Source organism: Tachypleus tridentatus, chromosome 4, assembly GCF_004210375.1.
Source record: "Tachypleus tridentatus isolate NWPU-2018 chromosome 4, ASM421037v1, whole genome shotgun sequence".
NCBI classification, from domain to species: domain Eukaryota; kingdom Metazoa; phylum Arthropoda; class Merostomata; order Xiphosura; family Limulidae; genus Tachypleus; species Tachypleus tridentatus.
In genome coordinates, this window is record NC_134828.1 from 42,129,136 (window position 1) to 42,144,486 (window position 15,351).

Here is a 15,351-nt window from a genome sequence, read left to right on the forward strand (position 1 = left end):
CTAAATCTTATCTTCTATAAACATGGAAAAACAAGAACAAATAGAAATAATTCAAAACATAAAACACCAGTTTTTTTTTTAAACTCTTTATTCAACAATTAATATTACTTACATCATAGAAAGTATTGCAAACACAATCATGTAATAACAAATATACTATTATATATTTACTACTGAGTTCAAAATATCAAAACTATTCTAAACACCTTTTTATTAAAGGTGTATTTAATTCTTTTTTTTTTATATTTTCAGCCTACTCACCAGCAGCTTTTTGAGAAGTTGACTCTTCTCTCAGTTTTCCAATGTAAACAAGTTGATGCACTGCTACTCTCTAGAAAAATAAAAACATTAATTTTTCTAATTTTTAAAATATTTAGTTAACAGTAGTTATGTGATATAAAACACTGTAAGGTGTTTGGTGGAAAGACAGTGTACTTATTGGTTTGTAAAGATAATAAATAATTTAAAATCTTTAAAAAGCTACAGTTTTGTGAATCTACCTTCCCGATTTAAGAACAAAAATGTTGATATTTCCAAGTATAAGAAACCTAGGTTTTATGTTTAATCCTTACAAACACACAGGCCTCTTATGAAATCTTATGTTTCTAACTGATTTCTTAATTGGAAAGCTTGTAATTAGTTCAATCTTTTAGCAATGGAATTTTTTTCTACTATTCAAATTAATTAAATGAGATTTCTACCCTGAAAAGATATCTAACTTTTATTCTGGAACTAAAATTCAAATAATAACTTTCATATGTTGATCACTACAACCAAAAGAAGATTTATAACACAAACATAAAGTTTAATTCTAAGATATATATATGGCTATAATATTCAAGTTATTTTTGCCAGAAGTGTTGGCTATTCTGGGCAACAAATGTCCAAATGGAGTGGGTGAATAACTGATGGATTAAGGATGGAATAAGTGATTAGTTTCATATTTCTTGAGGGAACTGAGAGAATAGCTATATCCCTTACATGTCTGCCGATAAGACTTGCATGCCACCATCCTCCAGCTGACTCACATCTAAGATACATGTGTTTAGCACAAGCTGTACTGGAACAAGATGATAATAGAAGATTGACAGCTTCCATGTGAAATAACTTCCTTTAAACACTTACACTCCAAGTACCTTCATTATTACACAAGGCAAGAAGAAAATGTACTAGATCCAGATTGTAGAACAAACCAAAACTTATCTCAGTCAAAATGTACTCTTCTCCTATAATGTATAGGGTAAGAGGCATATAAGCTCCAACTGCAGTAATAAGCAGAATAAGAATATTATCATCGAAGCACCTGTACAGAAGAGGTCAACAATCCAACAGTTCTAGTGTGATAAGGTCATAATCAGACCATATGGGTTGTGCTCCCCTTGACCTAACTGCATAAATTCAGGACCAATGAGGAAATACACTAGCTGTTTGAGGGAATACTTGTACTACATTGAAAGCACCAACACTGCCCTACTTCTCATCATACTGTACTGAGCTCATTCAGTGTGTAACTTTTTGTGATCCACCACCTTAGCAGCTGGAAGTTGGTGAATGGTAAGGATCACTTGTGCTCCACTTGAAGAAGAGAGGAAGAATTTAAACTGGGGAGATCTGGAAAAATGCATGGATCTTTGTTGGATGTCTGCTAAAAGAGGTCTTATACTAGATACAGTGCAATGGGTGACTGGGAAATTATGTATTTAAAAGCTAGCAAGCACAAGTCAAAAAAGTGGACAGTCACTTTCCTGGTGTCAGCTTTTTCCATGATAGTCCAAGAATTCTATAATCTGCAAGTGATAATTAAGTCATTTTGTATACCATCAGCATACTTTTCATGGTCTTTTGGAACACCCCATCTTGACCATTGATACTGGTAGAGCTGGGCCAGATGGTATGAGTGCTATCTGATATCCCTGGCACAATGTAGATTTTTGGAAATAAACATATCCTAGGAAGCAACACCAGGTGGGATCCTGCTAGATGAGAGGGTGGTGAAAAAGAAAACATATCCATCTCAAGGACAGTAGGATCATTCCATGTCAAATCATCCAGAGTTTGAAAAATTTTCCAGGTAACCCCCTCAGAATGCCTTGAAAAATTCACATGTACTCATTTACCCATATAATAAAACACTGCCAACGATTAGATCAATATCTCTAATAGTTTCTGATTTACAGCCCTGTAAAATTTAATTAATTTTTGTTCATTTTTGGCAAATTCATTTTCGGGCAACTTTGGCTGCTTAAAGCTGCAAGAGTAATGGTGGTAGAAGGCTGCGATTTGCTATACTGACTGAATTAATCTCACAGAAGTCAAAAATGGTCTTTGATTTTACAGCCTCACTATGCAAATCCTAAGAGAGATAAACCTAAACTAAATTTTGTTTTAAATAAAAAAGTATGGTCAGAGGATACTTTAAAAAATTATAACTCAAAAAGTAGGTTGAACACCATCCTGATTTTTTTTGTAGATCATATTCAGAGATGTAAGAATATATGATAAGAATCTGAAAAGGCTGAATAACTGGTGACATGGTCAAACTGTGGCCTGAAGTAGGGCTATTTTTAGCTAAATCATAAAAAGTTGCATACAGCTAAATTGTTTTTATAGGAGATCTAACAGACTTTTAATTACAACAATTGCTGATTTATCAACTGGTATGTTATAGGAAATTAGAAAAAAAATTGGCTTTGTGTCATATTAAGTCTTAGAGCTATGGCTTATTACATAAACCAATGTTTTTTACGATTTTGGGATTTCAGGTGATTTTACAACCTCACTATGCAAATCCTAAGAGAGATAAATGAATTTGCCAAAAATTAACTAAAGTTTACAGGGCTGTAAATCAGAAACTATTAAAGATATTGATCTAATCTTTGACAGTTTTTCATTATATGGGTAAATGAGCACATGCAAATTTTTTCAAGACATTCTGTTGGGGTCATCTGCAGTCCTCTGCATGATTTGACATATAATGAGCCAAATGAATTATTGAAATGCAAATTTGAATGGCAGAATAGAAAGCTGAAAAACCTGTCTTTCATGCATAAATATAGATAATAGAGTCAAGATTCCACAATCAGAATAGAAAGATAAACATTAGCAACATCAAACTTTGTCATCCATTGACTAGGTGCAAACAGCCACTGGAGGAAAAGAAATGACTACGTAGTAAGCTAACGTAGCTGGAGGAAATGATAGAGATGAGAAAGGTCAATGACAGATAACCAACTGCCTATCTTCTTTGGAACTACAAACAAAAAAGGAATAAAACATCCTCAAGAAAGAAGTTTACATGCTTTATGGCCTCTTTATGCAGAAGATCCTTGGATTGCTGGTGCTTGATGACTGAATGTAAGTCAATCCTTAGGGGAAGGGAAAGCTAACGAGTATGAAACACAATGGTCAATCCCCTCATAAGGACCTTAATAAGTTACTTATCAGTGATAAAGGTCTCCCATACAGACACATACTAAGCTGAGTCACCTCACAACTAGAACCCATAGGTTAGTTACTGATGCCATTGCTTGCACTCCATATAAATGGGGGATATCTGCTGATAAGGGTGAAACCTCCCTTTAGTTTCAATAGAATATGGAGCCAAAAAAGGAGGTCTAGACCCCCAAACAGGAGACGCAGGAAACCATCTAGTAGAAGACCAGAAAAGGCAAGAACCTGGTGTAAAAAGAGAGGAATGGAGATGGGCCATATCCACCCAAGATTCCATGGAATCTGGAATATCTGAAAAACTTAATGTCTGAGGAAAGGAACTTCTCTGAGATCTCTAAAGACTGAAGAAAGAAGTCAAATACCCCCAAGCAAAACATCTCTCTATAAAATATTCAAGCAACAAACCAACCAAGAGAGCAAGAACAGAGCAGATGCTGATAAGCTTACAAAGGTAGAGGTCAATAAATGACTAAGATCCTTTAAAAATAGAGCAGGAGATCTGTGATAAGCCTCAGACATTATTTGCATAGAAGACCAAAATACAAAACTGTTGTGAGGAACAGACAAATTCACTAAACTGATTTAGGTTAAAATGAACCCCAGATAAGAAAATGAGGATTTAACATCTGAGAATCTATATATGCATCCTTCAAATGATGGAAAGCTAAGGCATGCTGATCCAATAAACAGGGAGGACAAGGCATGGCAGCACCCTCTCACAATTGATCAACAATATCTAGGAAATGTGGAAAGACTACATAATCAGCTGAACGACTTTCCTTCAACAAAAAATGAAAAACATCATAAGTCACTGGAGAATGCTCAAGACATTACAAACTTGATGTTTTAATTGATAAATTGCTGCAGGAGGTGGGATGTTTGTCTGAGCAAAGAAAGAGCTAGAAAAATGGAAAGTCCAAATTTTCACCAGTCTGTACTTGATCCTCCACAACCTAAGCCTCTGAGTCAAAAGAAGAAATATTAAACCTCATGTAAGACTCCACCTCTCTACATATGATGGACTGGATATTTTCCATGGAAAGAAGACCTCTCCAACAATTCTAGACTCTAGAAGTGAGAATGTAGGAGCTCAAGGAGACTCCATTTCAGAGATGTGAATGTCAGAACTCATATCTGAAACAACTCAGAAATTTCTTTTCTCATGTGGAACATTAAGAAATCAGACAATAAACTGAAAACTCAACAAGAACAGGTTAAAAAAATCATCCAAAACAAAGGTATAACTAAAGTTATAAAACACACTAGAGAAACCCACAACAAGCACATAAATCCATTACCATAATGGTCTGCTACTGAGAAAAGTGAATAGGAACTAATAATGATGAGCACCTTGACTTAGAGGGAATAACAAGATTTAATTTGCTATGGGCAATATAGTGGGTTATAAGGGCTGAAGCAAGTGAGATAAGATTCATACCAATGTTTAGATGGGCAAAGAAAACTTTTCATTGGGATAAAGCTACAGTGTGTTTTAGAATTGAAAAAACAAACAACACTTCAATAAAAGGCACCAATTCACTGAGTCCTGTAGAACTTTTTCAACCAACATACATACATGTACATAGGCTGGATGGATGGGCTAACATAGATTTTAGAATTTGGATGCATGACAAAACATGTAAAACAGCGTACTAGTATTTAAGTGCATGGATCCAGATACTTTCTGACAGCCTGATTTATTTCTGACAATTTGGTAATTGTCCCCCATCTTAATATCTGCCACTGAGCCATGTTATCATTAGGAGTACAGTAAAATGTATAATTATTAAGATTTATGATACTTCCAAATTATCATGTTATTTTATCATTATACAGAAAATTATTGAGTAAAATTTTTTATTGTATTTTGAGACTGGAGACAGTTTCATTTTTAAATATTTATTGTGATCACATTAAATGTTCTTGCCTTTTCTTTAAATATCCATGTTATTTAAAATTTATACACATGTTATCTTAATCCTAATAATGAGCTTGTATGTGTTTATCTTAATTCATTCCCTTGGGATTAAACACATTTAGCAAGCATATGTTTGACATTATGTATTAAATGCTCTACTAAATTATCAGTCTGAGTGTTATAACAAAGTATGTACCTTCATCACACCAAATATATTGCATAACTCAGAGGACAGTCAACTTTTAACCATACATTGGAGAAGAAAGATTTAATTTAATTTCAAATTTACTAGATGTATATACAGAAAATGAGGGTAGCTTTGAATCAAAAGTACTAATCCATTGTACACGACAAATGTGTGTTAAAAGCATATACGTACTTAAGATAAGTCAGTGAATTGACAAGGTCAATCTAATTCAGACTCTGACAAGTCAGAGTGCATGGTGATGTTTATGTGAAGAATAAAAATACTTTTGTCCATTGTAAAGTTTGCATTTTCATAATCTCTATAGCCTCTAATACATATCCACATTTTGTTTCATTATTCCTGTACATTGTATCTGGTATTTACCCTTCTTTACCAGGAACTGTTGCTAAATTAGTAATATATTTTAAAACAAATAGTTGATAGCTCTGACATCAAATATATAATACTGTGTTGAATGGTCCTCTGTAAAAAGTCATGACATGAACACTTTGACCCCCTAACCAGGCAAATAAGTTAAAGCTATCTCCCTTATTCATGTAAATCTCTTCAGGTGCAATACGTTGAGCTGACTAGTGTTTTGCCAGCGCACCAGCCATAAACTATTCTCATGCATCACCAACAAATAAGCATCAACCCACTTTGTGAAGTAGTTGGTAACCATAACTGTATGTAGCTCTCTTAACCCATCTTTGGGATTGGACCAGCAATATTTAAGGCTATTTTCTGAAGGGAATGTTCTCTGAAATTCAAACCAGTTTCTGAAAGTATTTTTTCACCTGATTATGACTTAATGATATGGGCTGAAATATTTAATTATTGAAATCAGAATTAACCTACTGTAAAAATTGTTGTTATTGTAGTTTTGGAATTAATTATTCTGTTCAATGGTTTTTCACTAAACACTGATCATAGCTTACTTCATTGCAATCTTGAATGTTTGGTAAGTTTTACCTCACTCAAAGTGAATCATGGTTATGGCCAAACTTTTTCCCTCACATCTTCTAGTACATCACCATACCAAATTACATATTCTTGACATAGTGGGCAAACCATAGTAAACACTCTCAAAGACTTGGAACCTCATATGAATAATTAATACCTGGATACCTGGTTCAGGATGGAAGATACATGAGGTAGCATTAATTTATGCAGCCCCAGACATCTTTTTGATCCACAGTTGGCTAATTCTGAGCAGCCATGAAGATTGAAGCATAGGTAACGTAAATATTTACCTAATCTGAAACTATGTTTAGGATGGATAACTCATCACACAGATGCTTTTTCTCTGGCATATCTGACTATGAGATTTGCATGGCACTAGCATTCAGTTAACTCTCATTTAAATGTATGTGTTTAAAGTGAACTGAAGTGGTTCACAAAACATCATCATGTAGCAATGGAAACAGTGCAATGGGTGACTGCAAAACTCTATTTTTTAAAAGCCAGCAAGTATGATCATAAAAAGTGGGCAATCACTTTTCTGACTGACTTTTTCTATTAAATTTCAATGGAATTAGTATGGTCTGATACAGACAACTGAGTTGATTTGTATATTACATAGATGCATCAAACAAACTTTGGTAACATTTCATCTCACAGTGGGCATTAGCAGAGCTAAAACAGACTGAAAACTTTCTGGTTCAATGTAGATATTAAGGAAACAAGCAACTCCAGCTACCTGGTGGGATTCTATTCAGTGAAAGTGGGTTGATTGAAATATGGCAATACACATAGAAGTCAAAATACTTTAAAAATTAATCAGCCATACTGGAAAGGTATTGAGTGATGAAACTGTTGGGAGTATTCCACATGTTCAACTGGATGGTCTCATCCAAGAGCTATCCAAAATAGACAGCAAGAGAATAAAAGGTTCACAAATTTGATGCATCCACACCCAGTGAAGAATATATAAACCAGAGGAGTTGAGGGATCCATCTAAAATGAGTAAAATGAAAGAGGTTTCTTAAAGAAGAGAAGTACCAGGGTAGGAATGGATGATGATAGGGACCCTGAAAGGAAATGTTCATGATATGGAACATTAACAGCCCAAGCAGGATGCAAGAGCTTATCTAGGCATAAATTATTATAGAAGTAAAATATAAAAGGAAAAAAAATAAGTGGCAGAAGTCTGAGGAAAAAAGGACTGGTCTAAGTAGAGGAGTATGTAAATGCAGTGAAAGAGGGTTTTAGAAGCATCAAAAGCACAAACCTTCAAGTAACAGAAATCATAGGAAAGATGAAAGGGAAAGAAATTTTGTTAGAGAGGTGGTATTAAGAGCAAAAACCAAAAGCTCAAACAGGGTGTACATGATAGCATGCAAAACCATATAACGGATCCAGTAGAACATGAGAGTTGGACGAAGGGGTCAGTGAAAAAGAAAGGCAAAATGTCACTGCCTGATAACAAGCAAAGGTAGGAATTGACAAACCATTGTTAAATATCCTGTGAAGAAACAGAAAGATGGTCCACAGTAGAGCAGTCAGGAGTAAAGAAGTGGTAGATGAATCAGTGATGAAAGACCCCCACATACCTTCATAGCCAGACAGACTGGAAAGTCAGTAGGAATGCTACACAATCAGAGAATCTGTATAGGTATCCTACAGCTTTGAGGTAAAAAAATTAGAAAGCTGAGCTCAGCTAATGCAAGAAATGAAGAAAATACCCAAATGTGTCAAATATTAATAGGTGATAGACCAGACAAATCCTACATGGGAAAATGGAGAGAAACATTTGAGGCTAAGGCAAGAGTGAGAGGAAATAAAGTACATAGAAAAGAAGGTCTGGATGTCAAGAGAAAAAAACAACAACAGAAATCTAAGGCAAAGTTGGACAAACAGATGTCACACTAGAACTTGATAAGAAGTATCTTGTATCATAGTAGACACCTGAAGAAGGAGGTTAAAAAAAAGATATACATAAAGAAAAAATGTCAAACCAGTTAGTGGAATAAAAGGATGAAGAATAAGTGATTGGAAGATAGGAATATTGCAGTCAAGAGGGGTGGTCAAAGGCATCTATGAGGGCCAGCAACAACTAAGATCAGACCATCCTAAAACACAAGGGTGAAAAACAAACAAACCATTATATAGATAGAATGAGGTCCTGACAAAAGCAGTGGCCCACCACAAGGTTCATAGCTCCAAGTACATGAAGGTCCAAAAGACAAGCCCAATGTGAATGAGCCCAGAAGCCTAGATCTAATACCTGAAAGCAAATGGTCCACTAGGAGGGACAAAAAATGGGAATATGCCAAATGAACAGTGGGAATCTTGAACATATTGATGTGAAGTGAATGCTCATCCTACATTCACATAACAAAAGTCATGTTATTTTCCAGAGATGTACCACAATCCAAGAGAAAATAATCAATGAAGAAATGGAGATCTGGTTTGGGGGTGTTTGAAGGCAATGTTGTAAGTAGTATTGGCACAGTTCAACCATCAAACAACTCTTTAAGTAAAAGAGAGAGTAGGTTTACAGTCTAGAATAACTGAACCTGAGAAAGAAAACACTGAAAACATAAGGTCCACTGCAGGAGTTGCTTGTGTGCAAGGAAGCCAGAGTACTCTAAAGTAAAAAACACCCTTCTTGCAGGATGAGATTGAGAAATACAATTTCTAGTGACCAGGTATCCTATAGCTTTGAGGTAAAAAAAAAATTAGAAAGCTGAGCTCAGCTAATACAAAAAATGAAGAAAATGCCCAAATGTCAAATATTGAATGTGAGTGAGAAAGGACTTGGATATCTTGATAACCTATTCTGACTGAGCAACCTCCTACTGAAAGAAGAAAATACCTCTCAAGAATGAACCAAAACAAGCCAATCATCCATAAAAAGGAATGACAGCTCCAGGCTATGAAGATACAAATGAATATAAAAGGAGCCAATGTTAAGACAAAGGGAAGAGCAAGTAATTAGAAGATGCAAATCTGATGGACAGAATGTATAAAATGTCTGCATGATGATGCAATAGAGATGTGTAGGAAGGTGTTTGACTCATCAACCATAATAAATCACAGACTGGATGAAAACTGTAGCTGAGTCAGAGGGAGAAGAAATGAAATGAGAAGAGGAGGAAAGAGTAGTGAACTGGGGAGAAACACCATGGGATTAAATGTGAAAAATCTAAGTTAACAGAAACCGAGACCAGTGGCAGATGAAGGGAAAGAGATGGGTACCCATAGAACTGGACATGATAGAACAGCCATTGACAAGAAAAGAAATGATACGGATGTTTGGTAGTGGGAGGAAGGGAAAACGAAGGAGGTCTGGAACTCTGAATACAAAGAATAGGAGTAGAATGGTCAAGAAAAGGAACAGAAATCAAAGGTCAATGCTCAGAAAAAGGAAAAAAACCTGGTAAATTAATGGAGATCAAAGCTGTGCAACTTCAGTCCAGGTGTCCAGTGAGAATTAAACACTGCTGAAAAATTCTAGGCAAAGTAAAGGGGCTGAGTGAAGATCATAGGCACAAGGAGGAGGAAAGTGTACAGTAAATAACACAATTTGACCTACTGAGTTACAACAGCAGGAGAACTAAATAAAGAAGAACACATTAGAAGAAGTGGAACAGGATAAGCTGCCAAGGATAAAATGAACCTTTTCAGAAAACCCTTCTGTTGAAGTGCTTCATAAAAAATGTGGTGGAAGGATAGGAACCATAGGAAAGTAGTGAAAAAAATTGAAAAAAAGAAAATGGGGAACTAGAGAAGAGCAAAATACAAGTTAATGGGTCCAAGGCTCAAACAGGCCAAAAAGATACCTAAGACAGAGAACCTAGAAGAAAAAGAAGAATTATGAAAGTCAGGACAAAAAAAAAATTATAAATGTGATGGGGATACATTATAAGGGTGTGAATGAGAAACTGTTAGAGAAACAAAACAGCACAAACCCTTTTTAACAAGTAAAGGAGGAAAAATAAGAAAGCCAGAAAAGTTGGGTTCATGACATATAGAATGGACAAAATTAAAGGATACAGGCAAAAGGTAAGGAGAAGGAACATACCTGAGAATGAAATCCAGAAAAACGATTGTAAGGTTATGGTCATTCCTTGATTGGTAAGAAATACACAATGCAAATCAGGTTAAATAAGCAGTCCAATAGGCTATTCATGATCAAGAAAAAATAAACATTGACTGAAGAGACAAAATTTTAGAGGCCCATTAAGTATGTGGTAATTCAAGACACAATGAATAAAGTCTGTAACATCCCTAACATTTAACTAGAAATAGTGGGCTATCTATGTAACATAATTGCTCATACAGTACTAAGTAGAAATCACCATTATTTGTGAATTCAAGTTAGTGCTTTTGTGCTTTTTCTTTGTTACATTGATACTACTTATAGAGGAATAATTAGAAAATTAGTGAAGTAATACATACTTTTAGCTGTATTATAGTTAATAATGAAGTACATTGTTATAGATGTAAAAAATCTTGATGTTTTAGTTAATCAGTCTCTTAAGTCAACTAAGTAGTCTACTGTTGCTAGTGGTAAGGCAAATAGAATTTTAGGTTTTATCTATAGAAATACTGAATGTAAGTCTGAAGAGATTAGTATTTCATTGCATATGTCATTGGTTAGACCACATTTGGAATATTGTCTTTAGTCTTGAGTTCCTACCACAGGAAGGGCATTGGATTGTTGGAAAGGGTTCAGAGGAGGAGTCACAGGATTATATCCAAGATGGATAGGTTGTCACATGAGAACATGTTAAGACCTATGAAATTGGTTGCTCTTGAAAAAAGGAATAACTACAGGAGATCTGATTTGAAGAGTTTACAATTATTAAGGGAATTTTGTTGATGCACCATCTTTTTAATAATAATTTAAAACTGAAATGTAATAATGTGAAGCATTTATTAAATGCTTGAAATCTTTAAAATTCCACTTTCAACACACTAGAGGTACAAAACAAACACAATGGTAACATACTAAAATATAATATAGTTTGCAATAAATAACAAATAAACAATTTGAATATAAAAATAGAGCAAGAGTAAATGAAAATTATATAGCACAAACAAAATAATTAAATTGAAATAAATTTAAATCAAATGAAGAATGTGTATTGTCTGTTAAGAAGACTTTAAAGTTCAAAAGTGAGAAATTGAATGCCCTCTTTCTATATTGTGCTGGGAGATGGTAGAGTTGGCAGGGTTTGTATTTTTTCTTCCATATTTTATATAAGAAAAGTTACAAATCCTACCAACTTTACAGGGTGTTATCAATTCTGTTTATGTGGCCAATGATTAAGCTTTACTTCATGGATAGAAGGTTATGTGAGGAAAAAGACAAAAGTGTTGTGCTTAATATTATTTTTGTTGTAAATACTTGTTATAAATATTGACCTTATTTGATCATCAGAAGTTAGAGGTTCATTGAAAAAAACAACTAAAGACATTATTATTGCTATAGTGTAAATATGGAAGTTGAATAAACTGAAATTAAGAAACTTAAAGAGAATTAAACCATCAAGATCTTGGATGCAAATGCCAAATATTTGATTAATGTATATAAAATAGCTACACAACTGATTTTAAACAAAATGTTCATCCTTTTAATATGACTAGAAATTAGTAGTATAAGTCTCCAGAAACCCTCAAAACAGTAAACTCTTGATAGAAATACTTTGAAATTAATTTATAAGATTTTTTATTCCTGCATTTTAAGTTATAAAACTAAATTATAATGTCTATTAGTAGTGAGAAAAATTAATATAAAACACTGTAAACATAGCATTAACATTACTCATACACCCACACTAAACAAATACTGTAATGCATATATCATCTATGTCAACAATGCTCATGAAATGATTAGTGCAGATACACAAAAAAGTAGTACATTTTAAGCATTTTTAAATGTTAATGATTTTTAAAAAATGATAATTCTTGTGTAAACAATGTTATTGTTACCACTTGTAGTTAGCTTTCTAACAAACATTTGGTGTTTCTTTTAAAAGCTTAAATATAGAGTGAAACAAGAATTTCTAACTAATAGTAAATAAACGATAGATTTTACAGTTGGAACCTCATGGTATTTAGAACTCAGTTATAAATACAACTTTCCTATGTCTACTGAAACACTGCATTAAAAAATGTAAATGTTGGGATGGCAAATATCAATTCTCTGAAAACAATACAAACAAAATAGTAGAAATAGCATTTGTGTCATCCCTACATAACACTCATCAACAGCACAAGCACAAAAACCATAGTAGAATGTTACCAGACAAAGACAGGATGAAATAAACTCAACTGTGGTTTAATAATTACTTATATTGTTACATGTTAATTCTTACCTGTGTGCTTCTGTTAAGATGATGTAAATTCCATTCCTACTATCTTGTTTGCGTTATTTCTTTTAAGGATATTAGCCATTACTACATTTAATTTCATTTTTTTAAACTTTCTTCTTTACATGTTTAAATTACAAAGTCAAAATATTTAATAAGAGATGCTTTTTGTTTTTCTCTGAGAACTTTAATGTGAAATGCTCGTTCAAAGTCATACCAGTTTTGTGCTCTAAATCTAACATTAAACTTCACGTTCAACGTCAACCTAGATTGCTGATGTAGACCACTACGTAAACTGTAACAGACTAAAAACTAACACTTTCATAAAGGTGTAACTTTTTAGACTTAGGAGCAGGGTGAAAGAGAAACGTTAGCAATTTTTATCCAAGTTTTAAAAAGAATACAACAAAATTTCTATGTAAAATAATAATTCATCACCTTTCCTGCAGCCCTATTCTTTTCTTTCATAACGTCAAGTAATGTTTGACTTTCCACGTCCAACGGGCTTTCAAATTGACGGGAATCTTCCATGCTGAATAAAAACTTGCTTGATTATTTCCATAGTAACGTTTAATATGTAGCCCTCTGGTGAGTATAATTATACTTCAAGTAAGCATTAGTTATACAGTTACAAAAACAAATTTAACAGTATGTTATAAGAGACCCCTACTAAAATATTAATTTCTTATGAAAGATGAAAAATATAATTTTTAGATAAATCATATATATTAAATATAATATTATTGAATTTATTTAAAATATTGTAAAACTATAGTTTCAACGCCGAAAGCTTGCGAAGTATTAGAAACTTAAATATCTAAATTATTAATAAGATTCACATAAATTGCACATTTTCTCTAGATTATTCTTAATTTGCCAATTTCTGATCTAAAATCATATGTATGAAAATAGCATTTCAGATCTACATTTTGTCTCTATTCCGTTTGCCTTTATAAATACTATAACTTATCCAACGCGGTAACATTTTGGTTTTGAATTAAAATATATTTAATTATAATTTCAGTAAAAAGGTTCTGAATTATTAATCTTTAAGGAGATGAAAACTGTATTCAGTTGTTTTTATATTTTTGGAGTTAAGCAGAAAGCTGCACAATCAGGTATCTGTAATCTGCCCACCACATGTATCAAATATCGGTTTCTGGTGTTATAAGCATTTAGTTGCACTTTTTCCGACTTTTCTTAATAATTAAATAAATGTGAAAAGGTGACATAGTCATAAACAGAATATCTACATTATTAACTAGCGTATTTTTTAAACATAATTATACATTAAACAATGCTATCATTATCCCTTGAAGTTAACTTTTATACAAAATTTTGATTTGCTACCATTGGTATCGGAAGCCGGTTTCTAGTATTTTACCCATTCAATTGCATTTTTCTTAATAATTGAATATATGTGAAAATTTTAATTCCCACATAAATTTCACAGATATTTAGTATCTAAACTGAATTACATCACACCATATGTATATATTCTTATTCAGGGTAAGTTTGTTTAGATATTGTCAAATAAAGATGATGTTAAAATTCCTAGGTTACAGGTTCGCTTTTAGCTATGTTGTAGCTCGTTTTCCTGCACTAACCCACTGTCGGCGGCGCTTACCATTTTGATAGAGCACCCATTTCTCATTTCCAGTCACTAGGCGGTTTAAAAACGAAGTTTGAAGTTCACGAGAGTAAAGAGGTGAACAGATGTCTAATCATTCTCTAAGATTATCCCGCTGATAACTCATGTGGTACCCATTTTCCCAACTTTGAAACTCTACCAAGTTATTGCAAATGTCGATGGACAATGAAAAGAGATGAATCGAGAGTTTAGGCTAATTCTTCAACAGTTACAGCACAATCCTCCTCAAGTGTTGCTAGAAGCTGGTCATTATCAAACTTATCAAACCAACAGGGCGCCCAGTGCGAGCTGCATCTGTTAAACTGTAATCACCAGTTCTAAACCTATTGAACCATCTTTGACACTTCCTCAAATTCAGAATGTCATTGCCGTGTACTTCGCGTAGCTTCGATAGCACTTTTCCCTTTTATGAACTCGTAAGACATTATATGCTTTATGTGCTCCTTTGACACCTCCACGATAACTGGGGCTTCTGAAATAAATAAAACAAAAACTAGTAAAAAAGGAACTGACTTGTAATTAATGCTATCAAGTCTACCATACAATTTATATGACTTTGAGAATAACTTCATTTAGCCAAAAAAAATATGCATTTAAACTTATCCTATCCCAAAAAACATTACCTACAGGATTATCTGATAATATTTTAAAACAAATATTAGTTCGTTTCACATGAAATGGCCGATTTTATAGGTAAAAATTTAAACGCCATGTTTTTAACAAACACCAGTTTTGTTAATCAAAATATTCTCCATTTGCTGCAATGTTCTTCCCAACAAGATACTAATGAAAATATACCATCTTTACAAAACTACATTGTTTTGGG

The 15,351-nt window shown here is 33.5% G+C and overlaps 1 protein-coding gene across 2 annotated transcripts in view; it reads right to left on the reverse strand.

Moving 5' to 3' along the window:
- The window catches only part of LOC143248951 (testis-expressed protein 47-like), a 62,941-nt gene extending 49,427 nt beyond the window's left edge, over window positions 1–13,514 (reverse strand). Inside the window, exons 1-2 of one of the 2 annotated variants that reach the window (XR_013027295.1) lie at window positions 13,313–13,513; window positions 262–331 (exon numbers count right to left, since the gene is read on the reverse strand). Coding sequence is in view for 1 of the 2 variants with exons in the window: in XM_076497998.1 (XP_076354113.1) it covers window positions 262–331; window positions 13,313–13,405 (163 nt within the window). In the remaining variant the exon portion in view is untranslated. Of the gene's footprint in view, window positions 1–261; window positions 332–13,312 lie in introns of both variants that reach the window. The other variant, XM_076497998.1, reaches the window with a different exon arrangement.
- Between the last annotated feature and the right edge of the window lie 1,837 nt (window positions 13,515–15,351).